Source organism: Micropterus dolomieu, linkage group LG02 (genome assembly GCF_021292245.1).
Source record: "Micropterus dolomieu isolate WLL.071019.BEF.003 ecotype Adirondacks linkage group LG02, ASM2129224v1, whole genome shotgun sequence".
In the NCBI taxonomy this organism is placed as follows: domain Eukaryota; kingdom Metazoa; phylum Chordata; class Actinopteri; order Centrarchiformes; family Centrarchidae; genus Micropterus; species Micropterus dolomieu.
The window spans coordinates 17684667-17706357 of NC_060151.1; the positions used below are offsets into that span (position 1 = coordinate 17684667).

Genomic DNA, 21691 nt, shown 5'->3' on the forward strand with positions numbered 1-21691 from the left:
ACACCGAGACCATTTTACACGCCTTCATCTCATCACGCCTGGATTATTGCAACAGCCTTTTCACCTGTTTAACCCAAAAATCTATTGATCGACTCCAGACTGTCCAGAACTCAGCTGCCAGGCTTTTAACCAGAACAAAGAAATATGACCACATTACTCCTATTTTAGCTTCATTACACTGGCTCCCAGTATGTTTTAGAATTGACTTTAAAATTCTATTGATCACTTTTAAAGCTCTTCATGGTCTCTCGCCTTGTTATATTTCTGACCTTTTAGTCCCATACGCACCAGCACGTACCTTGAGATCCTCGGGCAGAGGTCTGTTGTCTGTTCCAGAGTCTCGACTGAAAACTAAAGGGGACAGAGCGTTTTCTGTCAGGGCCCCGAGGCTCTGGAACAGCCTGCCCGAGGAAATCAGGTCGGCTGAGTCGGTGAACTCTTTTAAGTCCCTTCTTAAAACATACTTTTATAGGATTGCTTTTCCCGATCTTATTTGACTTATCTTATTTTATCCCTTTTATTTTATTGTATTTTACTAATTTTATATTAAATTTTCATGCTCTTATCGTTTTTTGTATTATTCTTTACACTTGTTAAAGCACTTTGTAACTTGTTTTTGAAAAGTGCTCTACAAATAAGGATTATTATTATTATTATTATTACTACAGGTTTGTGGGGAAAACTAATATTCACGTGCTATCCAAAATAAATGTCGTCTGTATTTGCTTTCTTTGTAATGTTCTGTTCTATACACACATTTGCTACTTCACTCCAATTCAGTGAAAACACGTAAACGTATGTGTGCACAAACCAAAAAAAAAAAAAAAAGGCATAGTAAAAGGAGTAAGGCTGCCCGCTACAGGCTCCTAATTTTCTCAGAATTAGGCCTTTTTCAACTCAAGGAGAAAAAAAAAATGTGCTTATCCTCCCATCTGCAGCCTGGCACTTAAAATCTTCTCAGTGTACTTAAGCCCCTGAGCTGCATCCATGACTTCAAAGAGAGCAGGTCTACAAGAGACACTGTGCAATGTGTTACTGAATGTGTGTGTGTGTGAGGCAGTTAGGGAGAGGGGTCTCAGTGTCGGGCTGCTTTATTGCCCAGCAAAAGCTCCTGTCACCCGTCTGAGAAGATGAGCTACCTTGGCTGAAGACCGAGGACTGTCAGCTGGCTAGATAATACATCCGCCCACAGAAGACAAGACAGACCGAACAAAGAAACGTCACATTTCTCAGCTGATTGTAAATGACAAACAGATGTTTCTGATCTACAATGCCATTTAAATTAAGCGACTGCACTCGTCTTTATGTACTCACCAGAAGACAAGAGTTAAGAAGTGGCTGTGGTGGTGAAATACCAAAACTGACTTCAGACGGTACATGCTGTTTCAATGCTTGGTGCTAGCGACTGCACAAAGAATACCATCAAAGCTTTGTTCCGTACACAGTAAGTATACACATACACACAAACACAACTAGGATGTGCCAAGCAGGGTAACAGTGCTGGATGGACCCTTGACTGGATGGCTCATAAAGAAACAAGCAGTATTTTACCACTAGCTTTTAAGCATAGTGAAAGTGGTGCATGACACCATTGTTTTCAGCCTTTGTAAATAAAAAAACAAACAGTTTAACTCAAAAATACGCTCTTGCAGTAAAAGCAGCAGACGTTCACTGGGAAGTTGTCAGCTGTTTAATAGAGCTGCAGGATTAGTCAAATAATCGATTAGTCAACGGCCATGAAACGTAATCTGCAAATATTTTGATAATCTTTCTTGCAGTTTCTCCAGTGTCGCTGCTTTTCTCTGATTTATACCATCGTAAACAGAATCTCTTTTCGGGTTTTGGACTGTAGGTCGGAGAAAACAAGACGTCACCCAGGACACAGGGACAATGTAATGGATGTTATTTTCATAGTATAGATGAAACAATTAAATTGATAAAAGATTATCAGCAGCCTAACCAACAATAAAAATAATTGTTAGTCACAGCTCTACCCTTAAAACATAGCCACCCAACGTTACTCCTTTCACTGCTTTCCTCTTGAGAAATCAATCCTTTTTTTCCAACCTATGCAATGGCAGAGTCCACTTTTCAGACAGCATCAGCAGTTCTCTCTTCAATGTGCGAGTCACTATCTATTCAGTATCATACATGTTAGGATAGGTCCTGGTGAGACGAAGAGATACCAAAAGTATTGGTAAATGTTTGAAAAAGAAGTCAGTTTTTAGTTTTGGAGAAACCGCCAATGTGGAACTCTGGTGCCAATTTTTTAAAATTACTATTACTCTGCTTCATCTTGACTCGAATGGGTAGCAGCTCCCATTTTTAGTGACTGTCAGTGTCGGTCAAAAATATATCTCGAGTTTGATGGGTTCAAACTGTTAGTTCCTCGCTTCAATCAAATAACTGGGAGTGTCACTATGAAAAATATTGACTCATCTCTTTATTCACAGACAAACACAACACAGCATTTTAATGAAAAGCCAGCAAATGTATGTGGGTGAAAAGGGCTTATGTTAACGCTGAAGTTGTCCAAAAATGCCCCTGTTACACGCTCAGGGCCTCCTCCTGGACATGGTCATAATAGTTGGTATCTAGAATATATAATGACCACTGTCAAATGTCCCTGAGGTCATACAATTAGGGATGTATAAGATTGTATCCTGGGGGATAAATCAATTATAAATAAAGCTAAAACTTGTCACATCAAACAAACAATCCTGTAAATGCCCATATTCCTGCCTCAACCACTAACCACATTAACCAAATGAAGGCATGGACAACACCGGGAGACCATTTACTGGTTATATGTGTGTTATGCACATTTGCTAGCCAAATAAATTGGCAGCAGAAAAGTTGGATGCTGGTAAAACACACATGTAATCTTCCAAGATTTTTTCCCAAATATCATTTTTCAAGCCTTTTGCTGAATGAAAGAGGGGCTGATCCTTTCTGTGGCACGCTGACCTAGTGGTGAGAGAGAGAATCTTTCTATAAGATAACACAGGTTCAACTGCTTGTGCTGTCAAGAGTCTGCACTGTTGAGGTGTCAATGTGCAAAAAAAGTCCAATCCAACTCCAAGCTTACAGAGGCAGCATGCTCCTCTGTGCTGGTGGGTAGGCTACTAAATGTACAGGTGCCATGAATGTTACTCAAGACAGCACCAGCCCAGGTGTTAATGGGGAAAAGGACACGTCTCCTGCAGATGTTCGCTCAACATTTTATTCACCTGTATGTCAGTGATGTGATGTTGGGTAAGTTAAACACTATTATTAAGTTATCATTTTTAACCCTGAAAGGTGGAAAAGTTGGGAGCGCTCTCTTTCTGCCGGATAATTCTCGTGTGATGAAGAAGAAGCAATGAGTTTGCACTTTTCACACCAATTGTAGATGTAATCAAACAATCCTTCAGGGAGTTTTTAAGTACAGTTTTCCTGTGATATTTGCACAGCACCACTGAAGTAGCTGACGGGCTTACTTGGCCGTAGCGCTTCACCTAAAGGCGGGTGCATCCAGTCTAAAAAAAAGGAGCAAGACTGTGCAGGGCTTTTAAACATAAACGTCATTGCCAGTTAGCACACCTTCCTTGTCAGTAAGTTACATTTGTAAAACCGTGTCCTGTCCTTACCTGGGCCATCTGATCCTGAGAGAGGTGAATTCAGCTTGGGTCGCTTTGCAGTGGGGGGTCCGACATCTAGCAGATTGTCACCCATCCTGGTCGGATTTATGAATGGATGATGATGCAGGAAAAATAACAGCAGGAACAGTTCAACTTATCTGCCTCTACCTCGTAATAACTAGTAACTTTGCGCGTAAAGGAGCAATTCAACTGTTTGGTTTTTTTTGTTGGGCTTTTTTTTTTGGACCGGCAGACTGGCGAAATGCTGCCTGGAGAAAAAGGTTTCAAAAGAAAGGCAACAGCGCCACGCTTCGCCACCGAAGATCACCCCATGATAATCCAACACCCAACACCCACATAATTATCCTCAATAATTACGTCCAAAAATTATTTAAGTTCGAAAAAAATAAATAAAAATCAATCATAAAATATTACACAAGGCGTAAGCAAATCCCTTTCTCCGCAGATCGCCGGTTTCACGTCTGTACAGAATCATTTTTTTCGCAGTCGAAACGAGCGGCCATAAAATCTATCTCGGGCTTAAATAAAAAGAGCAAAATTCAAAAAATATTTTCTATGAGGTGGATTATTTTTCTCGTCGCTGTCTCCTGGTAAATACAGCGTCTCGGAACGGAGATACGGCGAGAAGCGGCGCTCTCTAAAAGGGAAATCAAATATACAGTGGGCTTTCGAGACGATAAAAACCCATGTAATCCTCACATGTTTGCATTAATTCTCATCGGAAGGACTAACACTTCGATTTTCTAGACGAAAAAAGCCGTTTGAGCCCGGTCTGAGTGCCTCCGATCGGTTTTTAAAATTAATGCTCCCCCCGAAATCCCGATTCTGAGCCGCGTCAAGATGGCGGCTGTTGATTCCTCCGATACAAAAAAAGTTTTTTTTTCTTCCCAGCTAGACTGTGGGGGGAGGAGGAGGAGGTGTCGCGCTATGACGCCCTGACGTAAACCTGTGTCCCACCGTGCGTCATGTGGACGTACGTGAAATTGCCTCTAGGGGAGGAATAAAACCACTAAGTTGAAATTTTAAGTGCTACCTGCTTCAAATTCTACAAACACATAACAGTCACTACAACGAATACAAAATACTCAATTTAGGGGGAAAACAATACATTGTCGAGGTTAATACACAAACAACAAAACTTAAATACCCAACAGTTCCTATAGCTTATATTTATTTTATTCTTATTGCATTACCAGTGGTGGTGGAAAGTAACTAATGTTCCCTACATTTAAGTACTGTACTTGCATTTTGATTATTGCCATTTTATGCAACTCATGCATTGTACTTTACTAATACTCCACAACATTTATCTGACAGCTATTGTTAAGCATACAAAGCATATTATCAGCTTGTAAAATGTGAGTCATTGCTATATACAGTTATATAATATAAATATAAGTTTAAATTGGCTACAGAAAGTCCAAATTAATTTAATGTATCATCAGTATGTGCAAGCATCATTATGCAGCAAAACAGTCCCTGTTATTTTGTATATATTATTGGATTATCATTACTGATTCGTTCACATGTGAGCAGCTGGTGGAACAAATTTAAGCTACTTAATCATGAGTCGTGTAGTTTAACCTATAACAGTGTTTTATATTTTATAAACTGATCTAATGTCGTTTTATGTAAAATCTTAATCTGTAAAAGTAAAATTTCAAGGCATTGGAGTAGCATAATACAAAATACATCATAAACAGCATAAAGCAGAATGCCCAATTAAAGTACAAATACCTCAAAGTTTTTGGCTACTTTTGAAGAATACTTGAGAACGTTTACAACCCACCACTGGTAAATACAGAATCAGATGTAGTGTACGAGTTATAAATTCAATCGGACAACAATTCTCAGCAACTGACTTTATTAAATTTTAACCTTCACTTGCATACCTATTAGCGTGCTATATACAAAAACATTTTCAAAGAAATCAGTCAATTCATTAAAACTTCGCTGTAGCAGGCAACTGAAATATTGCCTACCTGCAGACATCTAGTAGTGTCTCACCAGTTTGAATTAAAAAAAGAAAAGGAAAAGGAAAGCTGATTGAAGCTGGAAGCCTTAATATCCTAGCATGTCATACTTTTTTAGATGATAATTAGACTAAAATGTCCAGGTCATGATCCTGCTAAGATTAGAGCATCCCTTCCCAAACAAACACAACCACGCAGATTTACTCAAACAGTTTTTTTACACACATGCAGGTGTGTACATCAACACATAAGTATTATTCCAACATTGTTAAAATTACCCAGTTCTTTAGACTATTTAATACACTAGTGATGCGCTTATAGAAATAATATAAAATGCTCCGATACTATACAATATAAAGGCATACTGTACAAAGAAATGAGGGCCTTGTGCAAATATATTATAACAGTGAATATATAAATTACCTTTCTTGAACGTGTACAACACATCTTACAAATTAAGGAGGGGACACGACGTAACATACAAAAATGGCAATGACACTCTTTGGCATCAACATTTTCTCAGTATGCCATTCTGCTTGTTCAGAATGTCGCTTACACCTCGATCAAAGCAAATCAACAAGCTCATGTTTGCAGTGAAACATAAAGGGGTGGAGGGGGAATTAAAAAAAAAAAAAACAAGTGGCAAGTAATTACACCTCTATCTCATTTGACCAGATAAAATCCTAATCCAGAAAAAAATTTATAAAAATGCATAATTCAAAAAAGTTTATCAAAATTACCAAGAAAAAAAGAAGAAAGAAGAAATGTAGCTTATACGCTGACACTCAAGGATCATGACCTCACTTAACACGTCAAGCTCTTAATCTTGGATATTAACAACAAAATGATTCTAAGTGTCCCTTTATTGAAGTATAAACAAAGGGTTGTGTGCTCATAAGCATAAATAAGGTAATTTTAGCTTTCAAACAAGCGATGTTAAACTTTTATTACTGCATTTCAAACCCAAACTCCATCTGAGCAATACATACAGTACACAAAGGCCAAACAAAAAGGAATTCAAAAACTGCAACAAGGCCAATTATTGTTGAATATGTTTGGTGTGTTTACATTTAATTGTGTTTAGCAAGAAAAGGCACTGCTCAAATTTCATGACTTTAGAAAACTTACACAAAAGTAATTTAAGCGCCAAAGTAAACATTCTCCTGCTTATGCATATACCATAAGCTTTTGACAAATATTCAGTGTCTTAAGAAATGAAAGAAACTTAGAGGAGACAGTGGAAAATAATATAAAGAAAATCAAGTTCAAAGTTCAAAGTTAAAAAGGCACAAGCTACCCTAGTTTCACACATTTCAAAGCAAACACATTATTTAACTATTAGGGTAATATTGAATGCGGCAGTTGTAATAAACTATTTGATGATAAAAGAAGGCAAAGTGGTTCTTCGTGTTACCTTTATTACTTAAAAGTACTGATTATGAAATGGCAATTTAAAATATGAGGTTAATGTGCAGTTCAGGATATTTAAATGTCCAAAAGAAGATGCTGGGAGATGCGAAGAAGTGGATTTCATGGTAAAACTTTTTTTTGCCTCTGAGCACACAATCCCTTTTCCTAAGAAACAGTGACAGGAAGAAAATGTAACAGCCAGAGCGATGTTGACAAGAAAGAGCAAAAACACCTCAGGAATAATATGAAATACATTTGGTGCACTGCCTTTGCATTTACAATGCTATTATATTAAGTTTCATGCCATTGAAAGTATGAAGCAGCTAATGCAGCCATCCAGCAATGTCTTTAAATTAAAGAAATTAGAAAGGCTTCACATGAACAGTTCAAGTTTACAATAAAACACATTTAGTTGTGATTTGTGACATTCCACTTTGATTATCCATGTCTTAAAAGCACTAGTAACTAACACACAGTGTAATCCATAGCAAACCTAGGCAGTTGTTTTCTCTAAATTGATCTACAGCTACAGTCACTCTACAGGTAGCACAGTGCCTTGTAGGATCAATTGAAATACTCATCAACACTAATCACAGCTTGAGTTCCCATAAGAGCCTGGGTCATGGGGGAGGGCACAAACACTGGTAACAGCTCATCTACGGAGCTGTTGTTGCAAGCATGCTGATTAAGAGTAGCTGAGGCTGTCATGCCTCAGTACTGAGGCAATACAAAGATCTTAACCGAGGCCAGAGAAAAAACTGCCACATCAGCAACCAAGATATTTTTTCTCAACTGCGTTCCCAAACTGTCATCCTGCTGTTTCACCAAGTCAGTTGAGTAACTCATAGGCACCTCTTCTCATTAAACCCCCCACGACCTTTTAACTACACATACAAACACACGCTCACACACCGTACACATGCAAATACACTCACACAAAACGCAGAACGGCCTCGTCTGCCCTTAGCCTGTATTGATTAGCTTCTGTTGTGTCTTTCATGAAAAGTTTTCTGGTTTTCTGTTCATGGAAACAGGCTATGCAGCATTCTAGTGCAGAATCTTACAAATACGTATCGTGGTGTAACATCTTATTTATGTTCACTTGACACATATTGTGACTCGCCTCACGTTGTAGCACTTTCCATATTTAAGGTCAGCTTGCTGCAGTTTCCTTGATAAAAGGCAAAATATCATAGCAAAACATAATTTACAAAGTAAAATTGTAACAAAAGCAAAGCCTCTTTTCCAAAAAATGTGCTTATTTACAGTTTTCCCTTTATGTTTTTCCTCTCTTACTCAAAAAGGCTTAGTCTACACATTATTCTATTCTAAAGGCACTTAAAAGACATTTGAAAGAAATAATTAAGATTAAAGGTGTACAGATAATCAAGTAAGTTAATGGGAGACGACGGGATGTGTAGCAGGCAAGAGAAGGTTCAGAGTCAGCCATCACATCTTCCCTGTTTTCTCTGTGTGTTCCTGCCTGTGGATGCTCACTTTGTGGTCAAGCCAGCACCCTCCACTGACAATATCAGCCAATCAGATTTACACTAAAAACAACCTGCTGCCAGGCTGAGGCAGGAAAGATGCCTGTGGGTCTTCCTCTCTTGTTAGGACCAAATGTGCAACCATTCTTACAAATTCCAGCTGGCAGGAACGACAGCTTAAAGGGTAGAGGATTTATGATAAAAGCGCCATTGTAGCAAATTCTTAAAGCCTGGTTAACTCTCCAACACTGCCGTCATAATCATCCTCGCGTTTGTCCTTCTTGATATCTTTCTGGGACATTGTTGTGGAATTTTGGGGAGTATTTTGCTGGGCCGAGGATGAAATGATGAGCTGTTTGTTATTTGCAGATGGAGGATGGCCATCTCGGTTGGTAACATGTGTAGATGTCATGCCACTGTGAGACAGCGGTCGCCTGCTATGAGAAGTCTCTGTAGAGGAACGTCTTTCACGGCTGTCCACCTCTTTCTCATGGCTTAGCCCTATGGTAGTAGAGGAACAAGAGCTGGCACTGGGCACTGCAGTATTGGTACTGCTTGAATTTATGCTAGTTGTGGGCACCATGCTTGCGATTTCGTCAGTGGGGGAGCGCCCGATGCTACCATCCACCTGTGCCCGGATCTCTGGTGAGACTGAGAGTTGGTACTGAGGCACAGGGCCACTGTCACTGCTCTTAGGGTACAGGAAAGTCTTCATCTGACCTTTCCCTTTGACGTTAACTGTGCCACGGTAATCAAACTCGTAATCCATGCCACTGAGCACACAATAGCTCTCCTCGCTGACTTGGACACGACACTCCACACCTGTAGTATCCATGCGACTGGCAATGTTGACTGTGTCGCCCCAGATATCGTACAGAAGCTTAGTGGTGCCAATCACCCCCGCTGTTAGAGGCCCGTGATTGAATCCGATGCGTAGCTTGAAGCCGAAGCCCAGCATGTTCTTGTTGAAGTCGTCAACCACATGCATCATTTCCAGGGAAAAATCAAAAAGAGCGCGGAGGTGGGCATGAGGATGTGCCGCATCTGCACACTGCTGCGCATTGAGTCCTGCTGCTGCCATGTACGTGGCACCGATAGTCTTGATCTTTTCAATATTTGAGAAGGCAGGCTTCCGTAACAGCTCATCAAAGTCTCCAATTAGCTCGTTGAGGACACGATAGCACTCCTTGCCTCCCTCGTAGCTTTCCTCATAAAACTCGCTGAAGTTAACAATACTGGCAAAAATGACACCCACATTGTCGTGGTTTTTGGAGTAGCTCTGGGTGACCTTCAGCTGCTCGGCCACATGGATGGGAATGATATTGCGGAGCAGCCAGTCGGCCTGGTCCCTCATGTTCTGGATCTTGATCCGGTGTTGATCAGCCTCCACGTTACCATGGTAATGCAGGCGGTGACTGACCTCAAATTCACGGTTAAGGAACCAGACCAGGAGAAGAAGCAGGAAAAAGGCCACGCAGGCCTCAGGGCCCAGTAGGTCCTGTGGGTTGGGCTGTGGATCTGGGTCTGCTTGGCTGTCAGACATGACAGTAGAGCTGTTGCTGTTATTGTTCTGGCCTCCCGACCTGGTTTAGAGAGAGATAATGAAATGCAGGAAAATAGTTAAACAGAAGGTTAGACTAAATATTATGAGTCTGAAAATATATTTGCAGCTTCTATTGCGGTAAATAAACACCACAACTATGGAAGCATTTGGCAAGTTGCTTGCACATAACAAAATTGTCAACTGTGCATCATGCAGGCAACATACAAGAGTGGTTACTAGCAACTGTCTAACAAAAAGAAGTAAAGTGATTAGTCAATGAGCAGGTACAATTTATTAAGGAATAATTACTGACAGTAATCATCCCACTTACCAAGAAAACAGACTCTTAGCGGCACTGGAAGAGATGAACACAAATAGCACAAATTAATGCAAGTTCATCTAGAAATCCCACACTTTCAAACACTGACGTAATATTTTCTTAAAATTCTAAGGAGTAACCCAGTGTCACCACATTGTCTCTACACTATTACTGAACATGCATTTCATTTAAATCTTTGGACAATCTTCTCTTCAGTATTCCATACCTGCAGGGGGAGCTGAAGAGCAAGGCAAGCAGTGCTAGTCCCACCAAAGTTGCTAGAGTTGAGCGCATCCAGTAGCTGAGTTGGCAGAAGTTGCAGTACTGAATTATAGCTATGATGACTGCACAGCAGATGAACATGGTGAACTGGGGAAAATATGGGGCACATGGAGTCGTTAGTCAAAAGAGCCCATGAGATTATCACATAAATTACACTGACTGTAAACTATATTAACATACTATACAACTAAAGACATATGCTGAACATAATTCAGTCAGAGATGGAAAGCATGGTAGCACAATAGATGAGGTGCTCTACTGGTCAGAAGCAAAACTCACCTCTTACAGTACAGAATTTTAATGAGAGGGAATAAATTTCAACACTCGTGATCCATTTCTAAACATAGAAGAAATATCACATTTAAAGTCAACCTGGACGGAGAGATGCATGTCACAGGGTACGTGGGAGAAGACGGCCACAGTGGGCAGGGACACCAGGAATGCTCCTATAAAGTGACGCGCTATCCAGCCTGAAACCGCTCTCATCAGCACCTGAGTGCAATTCAGCACACTGTCCAGGTAGAAAGCCATACTGGGGAGGAAAAACAGGAAGCTGTGATTTATATACAGATCATTACGATGTATTAAAAATAATGTCAATTAAGTGTTTATCTGATACTTGAGTGTCCCTGATCCCAACCTGAATAATAAATTGATTCCAGCCTTGGAGTGTATTCACAAAGCTTCTCAGTACATGAACACAAACGTAGGGTCAGTTTAAATTTAATATCAGGGTACCAACAATTTATTCAATTTATTCAATTTATTTATTGTCGCTCCGAGACCTGGTCAGGTTGTTCTCACTGAGGGGATCACTTGGAGGTAGGAAAAACAATAAGACAACAATAACAATATATTTTAACTATATACCATTCCAAAACTGAGCAACTCTCTTTCCCTCTCCTCTCCCCTGTACCTCGCATACTAGTAAGATGTGCTCCGTTCGATTGTTTTCCTGGAAAAATCTTTCTCCTTACAGATTACACAAGTCTCATTCAGCTCCACAAAAAAATAATTAATAGTCAATTTCTCTTAAAACTATTTTTCGTCCAGACAGTTTCTAAGCCTCTATTCTTTATTCTTCTTATATTAAGAAGGACATTTGTAAATCACAGTGCAGTTTGTCACAGCTGAACTGTTAAAGTTGCACAGTTAGGAGCAGCTTGCTAAATGTCAAATGTGAAGTAAACTGACAGTTTTATGCTGTGTTTTGCCTTTAAATGAAGTTACTCTAAAATAAAACAGGAAAAAATTAAAAACAGAGAAAAAAAAGATTTGGTGCCCAGATGTAACGATAAATTCTAATCATGTGGAGGGTCCTCTGACATCGTCTCGGAGGGTAGATCTGGGCCATTAGTTTAAGTTCATCTGTGACTCCTGTTATATTTTGGTGTTTGTTCTATGTGTTTTGTTTTTCCCTTGTGGCATGTGTGTATGTATGTGTATGGGCGTGGTCATCATCTCTGGGCAGCTGGTTCATCTTCACACCCCCTGGCAATCATCTCATTAAGCCTCCTGAAATATTCCTGGTCTCCAGTCAGTTAGTGCAAGATTATTTCTGTCTTTACTGTGCTGTGTAACATACTGTCAGCCAACTTAGCTTCTAGTGTTTCTTGTGTCTTTTGCTAATGTGTCTTTGCCAGTGTCTCCCACACTTTGAGCCACACCACTCTGCACCAACTCAAACCACCATTTCTCTGCCACACTCTCCACTCCTGTGCCACACTTCCCAAATCCCTCAGCATTATTTTGTTATTAAATGACCGTTTCTCCAGCTCCCATTCTTGGGTCACTGCAAAACTCAAACCTAACATTCAGACCTGTAGGCTACTATATATTCAACATCTCACCGTATAGCAAACAGCAGAGCAACAGCCTCCAACAAGGTGGCCACAGCTGTCAGAATGACTGCTGGTGTGGACAGATTCTGCTGGGTGACAAGTGGTCGAAGGAAACAGGCCAGTGAGAGAGCCAGAAACACTAAACAGCAGAGCAGCATGTCCAGAAAAGAACTGAATGTTGGACTGGCAAAAGTCTGAACTGCTGCTTGGGTTTCCACCTGGGAGGGAAAGAGAGACAGACAGAGGTATGTTAATAAACATACAAGTAAGTAGTAATTAAGAAGGTTTTTCAACCTAACTAAGGAGCAGCTGCATAACTGCACAATCAACAACCATTTAGGATGAGTTGAAAATGAATTCTCCAGCAATCAACAATGATTTAATTATTGATATAAGACTCCACTGAAATCTATCCTAATTACCATGTCAATGACTCAGACACTAGACTTAGAGATATAGCAAGAGTTGCAGCCATCAGAGATGCACATCTGAGGTTACACCAGCAGAGGACCTCACAACCTAATACAAAAGTACTTTCGAGGTCCTGCAGTGATTTCTCTTTGCCGCAGTCCTGAGCAGTCTGGTCATAACACAGGAATAAGAGGCTTCCCAGAGAAAACACAGACACACAGAAAAACTTAAACAGGGAGACAGAAATGAACACACACACACACACACACACACACACACACACACACACACACACACACACGTAGATTTCACGCTCGCAGATAGAGACAGCAGAGATTGGATGACTGGAGCCATGAAAATGCACTGTTGTAAAACTCTGAACAAATGTCAGATCACAGTCACACCAAAGACAACTACGTTAAGCTCATAGCATTCATGGATAAAGTGAAAAATAAACAGACGTCGGTATATGCATGAACATCCATTAAACACAAAATAACCATTTATGCCATGCACAATAAAAAGCTCTAACACACACACACCTCCTCCTGATAGCTTATCCGGTAAGCAGACTCCAGGCTCTTCTCCAGGAAGGTAAGGCTCAGCTTGTTTATGGGAGGTCTGTAGAAATAGTCCTTCATAAGGCTGTCACAGAAAAAAAGTCAGTAGAATGTTCATTTTACATCAGCTTTTTTACCATTGGCTGAAAAATTCACATTAACAACTGAGATTGACAGTTTAAATATTACAGATTTGTTTAATGTATTTATTCTTAGGTCATTCTAACCTGTCCTCTTTGATAACATCCACAAAGTGAGCATCGCTCCTCTCCCTGAAGTTCTTGGAGCGTAGTGGGATGAGCGCTGAGTGGTCCATGCCCATGGCTCCTCCGCTCCACGTCTTCTTCTCCTTCTCCTGCAGCATCTCACACAGTGACGTCTGGCTGTTGTTCAAGGCTTCCAGCTGAGGACTGAGGAGGCCGTTCAGAGCCTTGGGGCCGCGGCCTGCAGAAACCACTGGGGAACACTTTAGATTTGAAGATTCCTAAGGCAAGGAGAGGGGAGAGAGAAGACCTGAAGTTCTAAAACAAAGCTGTGTCTTTGCTTTGGAAATAGGTCAGCAATAATGAATAAATATAAAGCTGAAGAGTATGCTACAGTCACAGCAATTTAAATGCATGTGTCTTTGGCACATGCCCCAGATAGTTCATGGAGTAGAACTCCATGAACTATCTGGGGTTCATGGAGTTCTACTTCTTTGAACTACTTTTGAGTCCTTCTTTTTGCCGCTGGCCCTGAGTGAATGTAACCAGAGTTGGTTCACCATGCCCTGATACGTGATGAAAAAAAAAACTACATAAATATCCTATACTGGACAACACATTAATAGTGCCAAGCTCTTGGTTAAACTGAAAACTCAAAACATGTATCATTTTAGATTAACTATTTAAAGTCTCATCTGTTTCCAGTAACAACAACAGGCTAACCTTGCTGCTGCTGTTGGTCTTTTGATCGTCATGACAGCCATTGTGCACTGGTCCTTCCTCCAGAACCTGATCCTCCCCTGGTACCAGGACCACACTGCAGGATAGACAGGGAGACTGAGGGGATGGAGTATGGAGGACGATGCAAGATATGGGGGCAGGAAAGATAAAAGAGACTTAATAAATTGCGAGATACAGATCAAGGAAAGGATATGAGCAGATAAAAACATGAAAAGATGGCAGAGGTCTAGAGCAAGAGTCTTGGGGATAATAAAATGACAAAACACATACATCAGCTGTGATCCCAACAGCATTAGGGTAGCAAAAACACAAAGCTTGTGACCTAAACTCGGGATGCAGTTATCATAATTTTTGTTATTGGCTTACTATTATTTATTTCAGTGAGTACAATGGTAACAAGAGAAACGGAAAAGGATATGGAGAGTAAACAAGAGGAGGTCTACACAAGCTCAAGGTCTTTATTTTCATCCCACTCATCCTCTTGAAAGAGAATGGAAAGTGTGAGTATGAGAAAAAGATCTGTGTGATAGTTAAGCTGTGTTATGAACAACACTGACATGGGCAAGGTACACTGTATTGAGAAGCCAAAACACACACACACACACACACACACACACACACACACCATATATAATTAGAAACACACAGTGAAAGCACATAGTGTTACACCTACATGCTACATTAAACGAGCAAGCATTTATGACCACGCCTGCCCTATGAATGCTTTCGCACATTCAAATGTCATTAACCTTTTTTTAACGATCCCTGAGTGTGATTCTTCAGCGTGACCGTAGCTGTACTTGTACCTCGCAGAAGTGTAGGAATCATAAGTCTTAGGCAGAAAGACTCGAAAGGGGCTTCCCGTCTCTCTGCTTTAGTTAACTCATTACCATACAAAGGACCCCCACTGATTCTCTTCCCTCAAGTCATCGTCCTCTGACTGTTTATGTCCCCAAGCTCCCCACCACCATCACCATCTAGCCTGGCAGAGAGCTAAAAGGTCTGTGCAGGGACCATGGGGAAGAAGAAGGAGGATTAATTGGGGTGAATTTAAAGCATGTATAAGGGAATAATGTGTTGCACAGTTTTGGTGAGTCCATGACCCAGTGGCACAAAATACAAATAAACTAAAGAGGCCACACTGGATGGACATGATCTGGGTTGATGAGATGAACATGATGATGGGTCAGTAGACTGCCTACTGGGGAGAACACCTTTTCTCACTGTCCAATTATTAAGATATTCTTGTTTTGGTGTCAGATTCTTTGTGATAAGGATTTAATGAGGCCTGAGGTGCTACACAAATCCATGTATGTGAGCACAGGAACGAAGGTACACGCAAAGTGAAGAGGGAAATCAACAATGATGTTCTAACCTTGCAATGTACCCAAGGTAAAAACCATGCAAAAACAGAACAAATTCAGATGCCTGGTAATGACAGGGTTGAAAAACTCTACTTTTGTTTTTCACTTCCTCCACTTGAGACATTCCTTGCATGTAAAAAAATGAAAAATATGTGTTAAAGCTTCTAATACACCCACATAAACAAAACTACACAGAGAGCAAGCAGATGAACATCAAAGAGGCTGTAGCAGAACGTGTTCTTCCTCAGGCAATATAGATATGCAGTTAAAATTCTTACTTCCTCCCCAGTATGGCTGATGTTTCATATAATTTCCCCAGAGATAGCGTGCGCTAACCTTGACACTGTCCGGAGGCAAGGTGCAAGCTGAAGGGGCCCCATCAGGTGTGTGCACCCTGGAAGTCGGGCACCGAGGATCTGCATGCTCAGGCCCAGCCAACCCTGACTGAGAGCAGCTACAGTGAGAGTGAGGCTCCACCTTCCTGCCAGAGATCAGGTAGGTCTTCAGGCCTGAAGAGACAGAAAGAGAAAGAGAGGAGGATGTGACTGGCAGATCAGTTCTTACTCTCAGATGAAACTGAAACAGGCCTAAATTGGGTTTATTCATTCCAGTGTGGATGAAGGTATTGGTGGTTGTGGAGTTCTTTTAGGATTCAGCAGAGGCTCAGTACCCGGCAGGATGCATAACCTCAGTAAATTATATTAGCAGGTTCGTGCATGAAACTAGAATCAAGAGGAGAAGCCGTGAATATCAATCTCTCCTAGTTGAAAAAGCCAAGGACATGAACATAAGTCATTCTCTTTCCTCTAAACATATAAATCGATATGATGTGTGCACATTTGTGGATTTTGTATATTCTTTCTCTTGTCTAGAATCAGACACGTGAGGCAGAGAGAAAGGGGTGTGCTAAAGAGACTAACACCACGACATGATGAGCTAACACTTCTTCAAGGTCCACAAATCCATTTTGCCCAATGTCATTTCTTTTGTACCTTCCTTGTCACACCTATTTCTCTGCCCCTCCTCTGTAGCCTGAGGAAGAATTTCTGTATAGAAGAGCTCACATATATTGCTTTTAATCTGTTTCCTCTGTAATTAGATAATTACTTTTTCATATTATGTATCTTGAAGGGGCACATGCATCTCTGTGTGAACTTGAATGAATGCGGGGTGCCCATGACCATGAGAGTAACAGTTTCAGACACAACAGGCCAGGGCCAAATATTTGAACACCTGCGTCCTCCCACTTCTATCAACATGTTATCATTTCCATTACTCCTATAAGGCATGTGTGTGTGTTTGTACAACCTTTATCCCAAAATTCTGCCTTCTCAAATGACTAGTTTGCCCAAAACGTGGCAAGGCATTTCACTTGCTTTACAACATTGTAGGATGCCTTAAAATGCACAAGCCTGTGCATTTCACACTCTCAGTACGATTTCTTCTCTCTTTTTCACAGACACAGACCCCTGGGTCTCCAGGATACTCCCACAGAGCAAATTTGAATCACCATCGCCAGACATATGGCCCACTTCCTGTGTGGGTTTTTGTTGCCAACTTTGTCACTCAGACAGATAACCAAGGAGTCCATAGGGTTTGTGACTGAACTCCTGTTCATACCCCCCTCTGCAGCAGAGGTCGTTATGACAAGCTACAAGCACAATAACAGGTATCTGTGTGTGTGTATGTGTGTGTGTCTCAGCAGCATAGGTAAGTACGTGTGACTGTTTGCTTAGCCACATAATTCAACTGTCAGTGAAGACACAACCTATGGCTCTAAGTATTGTCTGCCCTAAGTACTTCAGACAGACCTGCCACCACCTCACCTGTGCTGAGCCACCCTGGGGCTACACTCTCTGACACAAACACACACACACACACACACACGTACACCGTCTCATTTGCAACAATACACATACACACAAAACGTATGGGACTAAAACTGAGATAAGCAGCTCAAGAAGCACACACAAAATAAGAAAACATGCACACAAAGAAGCAGATGTAAACACAATTGCAATTATGAGATGCTTGCAAAAAACACCTCCTCCAACCACCTACACACACTGTCAGACACATATACACACAGCAAGCGGAGGTGTAGATGGACGGCCTCACTGTAGCTGGGTCGATAGCCAGGTGGATGGGGATTCAGAGATGGGAAACGAGGGCGGTAAACAGCAGTAACAAAGAACTAATTCCCCGCACCAGTGATGCAGAATGGCATTGCAGCAAGGAGAGGCAGCAGAAAACTGAGGGGAGCTTTTGACTGCCTCTGAGAATGTGTGAGTGTGACTGTGTGTCAAAGGCAGATCCAGGGACACAAACACACACACACACACACACACACACACAACATGCACACACTGCGTTGACTGATGTCATTAGTTTGCTAATCAAATCCTTCCTTGCCTCCCACCATGACTTCTGCTTCTGCACATGGGTCAACAGGGTTACTTTTCCTCCCCCCACCCTCTTGCTTTCTCTTCTCTTCATCTGTCTTTCTGTCAATATCTCTAAAGAAAAACTTACTCCCCACAATACACAGCGTTTTCCCAACCTGCGTAAATACCACAGGTAAGTTTATCTTGATATGATGTATGTAAGGCATCAAAGAAATGTCAAACAATTTCTCATTTACCTCCGACTGTGGGTAAAGTATTTGCGTGGCTTCTTGTTTGTTCACTGAGATTTCTACAAGCCAGATTGAGAGCATCTGAGTAACATCCGTTTTGGGCTGAAACGCACAAAACTACTGAAGTATGTGAGTCACACCATATTATTTATTAATATATTTAGAGACACGATTAATGCAAATCCTATAGCTGTTGTAAAAGTAATGGTGCCTGCTGAGTAATAATAAAACTGTATAAGATGGCAACCAAGCCAAATCCACCTAAACAGAAATCACTGGACCATTCAGCCTCTATTCCCCAAAACTGTAACAGCCAATTAAAGATAATGAAGTGTTTCAAGCCAGATAAAATGCGCACCATCACATTATGAGAGAGAAACGGTGAAAAGGCAGAGAGAGCGGAGAAGATTTGATAGTTGATGAAAGAATAATGATCCAATATTTACATGGATATAAAACTGGATAAGAGGCGAACACAACAGTAAAAAAAGTGCCTCATAACACAAAAATAAAACTCTCAAAACTGAAGGAAAAAATGGCAAGTTGAGAGCTAAAGGAGGTGACAAGAGATCAGCTGTGGCCAGCCTTCTCTATCGCGTCATGTTAGGCTTTGACTTAGAACAAAATAAATGCACTCCTGGCTTGATTTCAGACGTTTCCACGCTCTCCCCCGTTGTCAGATAGAAGCGGAGAAGCAGTGAGTCATGCTTAAAGACAGAAATCCATTACCATCCCTTTCACAGGTTCATGTGGATATATGTTAGATTGATCACATCTTGTAGTCAGACAGCTTGTTTCGGGGAAACACTTCAAATGGCAGGGTTCTGATAGCCAGAGAGTAGCGAGATGAATTGACTGCAGGAGCTTGCAGTGGTGCACAGCATGATTTCTGTGTGTGTTTGTTTGTATGAGGGGTTATATGAGTTCAAGTGTCTGCAGATGTTTGTGCGGCTGCTCCTGGCCATTCTAGGACAATCTCTCGTCTTTCAACCGTTTGGCAGTTGAAAGTGCAGTGTTGTCAGGCAGTAAACTGTGGCTCCGATAAACTTGCTGGCTCCGCTATCCACTTCAACAGGGTCCAACATCATCAGACTACAGCAGTGCTCTAAAGACCTTGTGGCAGGGAAAAAGGTCAGGAAACTTAACATGTGTGTTCCGATTGACGTCTCTTGTTTCTTTCCAGGTGAGTGTGTGTGATCTGTTTGATGATGTGATACAGGTTCATGCGTGTGAGGCCTCTCTCCACCTCTGATGACCCTGGACTAATTGAAGAGCATCATTAGTGAAAGCCTCTGAGCCTTACAGGACTTGAAGTGTCCTGTCCTGTCCTATCAGCTGACAGGGAACAGTAGATAACCTTTCCCCATGAGAGCCCAGTCACATTACCTCCCTCTCCAAGCCACTTTGTTGAGGACAGAGGAGGGTGACATGAGAAAAGCACTTTGCAAACAAATAACAGCGTCACCTCTACTCCCTTCCTTTCGCCCTCTCATTGCACGCCCAAACTCTCTGGGACAATGGCCATCCCTGAAACCCTCTTTGCATGATGCTAAGAGGGGATCAGTGCAGAGGTTGCGAGTGTCGCAAAAGAGGTGGATGCAACGCACAAGTGACAGTAGTGGTCACTTCAGACACTGCTAATATAACCATCCATCGGCCCTGAGCAAAGAGAAGGACATTTAGCTGGAATGCAAATGACCAGGTACAAAGAAGCCTGGCTGCTACGCACCCTTAGACTCTTCTATATACAACAAAGCACACAAAAAGGGAATAAAGAATGGAAGGCCAAATTGATATTCAAAAAATGAATTTGTTTTACGCAAAATAAGAAGAGAAAAAAATAGATAAACTGAGTTTAAAAAAGCACATGAATGCTAAAGGTAAAGTAGGCATAAATTTGAAACCTTTTGTCGTTTATCTCAAAGCAACACCTTTCCTTTTAAACTCCATTTGCAACTCAAGCGGGACTGGGAATCCAATGCCGCTTTCCCATGGAGGTTTACTGAAAGCAGAACACAGAGGACAACGGAGAGGTGACAATGGAAAGGGAAGGAGGGTTGGCAGATATGCTCGTATCAGCACACACACACAAACAAACAAACACAAACATATCATGTGCTTTATCTTCAGATAATGACAGATTGGCCCTCCAGGGCCAGGTATCAGAGCAGGAGGGCAGTGGAGCAGGTGGCGGAGAGAAACTAGCACTGCTAGGCTGGGCAGCTCTCCATGCCAGCTGGCACTGCAAGTTAGCAGCCCCCTCCTTCTCCCTCCACTGCGTCTCCACCCTGGGATATACTGTACATCCTGTCCCTGTCGTGAGGAAGAGGGCAGGAGGAACAGGAGGAAACCTGTCCAGAATGACAGGTTGTTTAGGAGGACTTCATTACTGCAGCATGGTTCGTAGAGGAGAGGAGGAAGAGGCAGAGATTGCAGAGAGGACAATTATAGTAAGAGAAAGACTGGACTAAGAAAGAAGCGTTGGCTAGATTGAGTGTGTGAGTTGGTCGGTGGTGGTGGTGGAATGAAACATTTTTGTATGTGTTTGCTGTGAGTGAACCCATTCAGTCAGAAAACATGAAAGAAACTTTATGCATTTTTCATAAGGAATCACAGAGGGACTCGCACTGTCATTTCTGACAGTAGAGGAGAAGCAGAGCGTTTGCATGTGGCTCATAAGCTGAGGACGGGTGGTATTGTTGGAGGGGAAGCACTGACCTTCCTTTATAGAGCTGATCACTTCCTCTGAGCCCAGGTTACTCCTTAGGAATTAAAGGGCATGCAATTAGGCCATTGTTGGCTAAATTGCAAATCCATGAGTAGGACTACTTTATGGGAGCAGTGCACATTGCTTCTTTTTCAATGTCATGGAACTGGGACCCCCAGCAAGGGGTTGCAAGATGATTAACTTAAGAGGAAAGCAGTGAAAAAAGCATTTAGATGTTTTTAAATTGGACTATTTTTCTTGTAGGTTCCTGATTGATTGTTATGTTTTGGGACTCAAACATTATTTTATAAAACAAAGGGGATGGATGTGTTTTGTGGAACTCAATCAGAACTGGTGGACATTTAACTGATGAGGATGGGTCGCATGGGGTATGACTGTTTTTTGTTTTTATGGGGGCAGAAGGGTTTGGAACCACTAGAGAGCATGGCTTCCTGCACATTGAGCATATAAGACACACATGTATTACTTTAACATTTTAAGCCTAATTAAAATGCCAGAACCCAAGTAACTTAACATTTTCAAGTCCCACACACTGGAACAAACAAGGTGTTAT

At 41.4% G+C, this 21691-nt stretch overlaps 2 protein-coding genes across 3 annotated transcripts in view; both read right to left on the bottom strand.

The window, feature by feature from the left end:
* Nucleotides 1–4499, bottom strand: part of crebbpb (CREB binding protein b) — a 53966-nt gene extending 49467 nt beyond the window's left edge. Inside the window, 1 exon segment of the mRNA XM_046029580.1 lies at nt 3630–4499. Coding sequence (XP_045885536.1) covers nt 3630–3714 — 85 coding nt within the window. The 5' untranslated portion in view covers nt 3715–4499.
* A 989-nt stretch (nt 4500–5488) lies between these two features.
* The window catches only part of LOC123957000 (adenylate cyclase type 9-like), a 32431-nt gene continuing 16228 nt past the window's right edge, over nt 5489–21691 (bottom strand). The window contains exons 2-11 of one of the 2 annotated variants that reach the window (XM_046029597.1): nt 16112–16284; nt 14394–14507; nt 13695–13951; nt 13450–13552; nt 12506–12714; nt 11028–11187; nt 10600–10742; nt 10386–10409; nt 8909–10094; nt 5489–8863 (exon numbers count right to left, since the gene is read on the bottom strand). In XM_046029597.1, the coding sequence (XP_045885553.1) occupies nt 8735–8863; nt 8909–10094; nt 10386–10409; nt 10600–10742; nt 11028–11187; nt 12506–12714; nt 13450–13552; nt 13695–13951; nt 14394–14507; nt 16112–16284 (2498 nt within the window). In that variant the 3' untranslated portion in view covers nt 5489–8734. Of the gene's footprint in view, nt 10095–10385; nt 10410–10599; nt 10743–11027; nt 11188–12505; nt 12715–13449; nt 13553–13694; nt 13952–14393; nt 14508–16111; nt 16285–21691 lie in introns of both variants that reach the window. The other variant, XM_046029589.1, reaches the window with a different exon arrangement.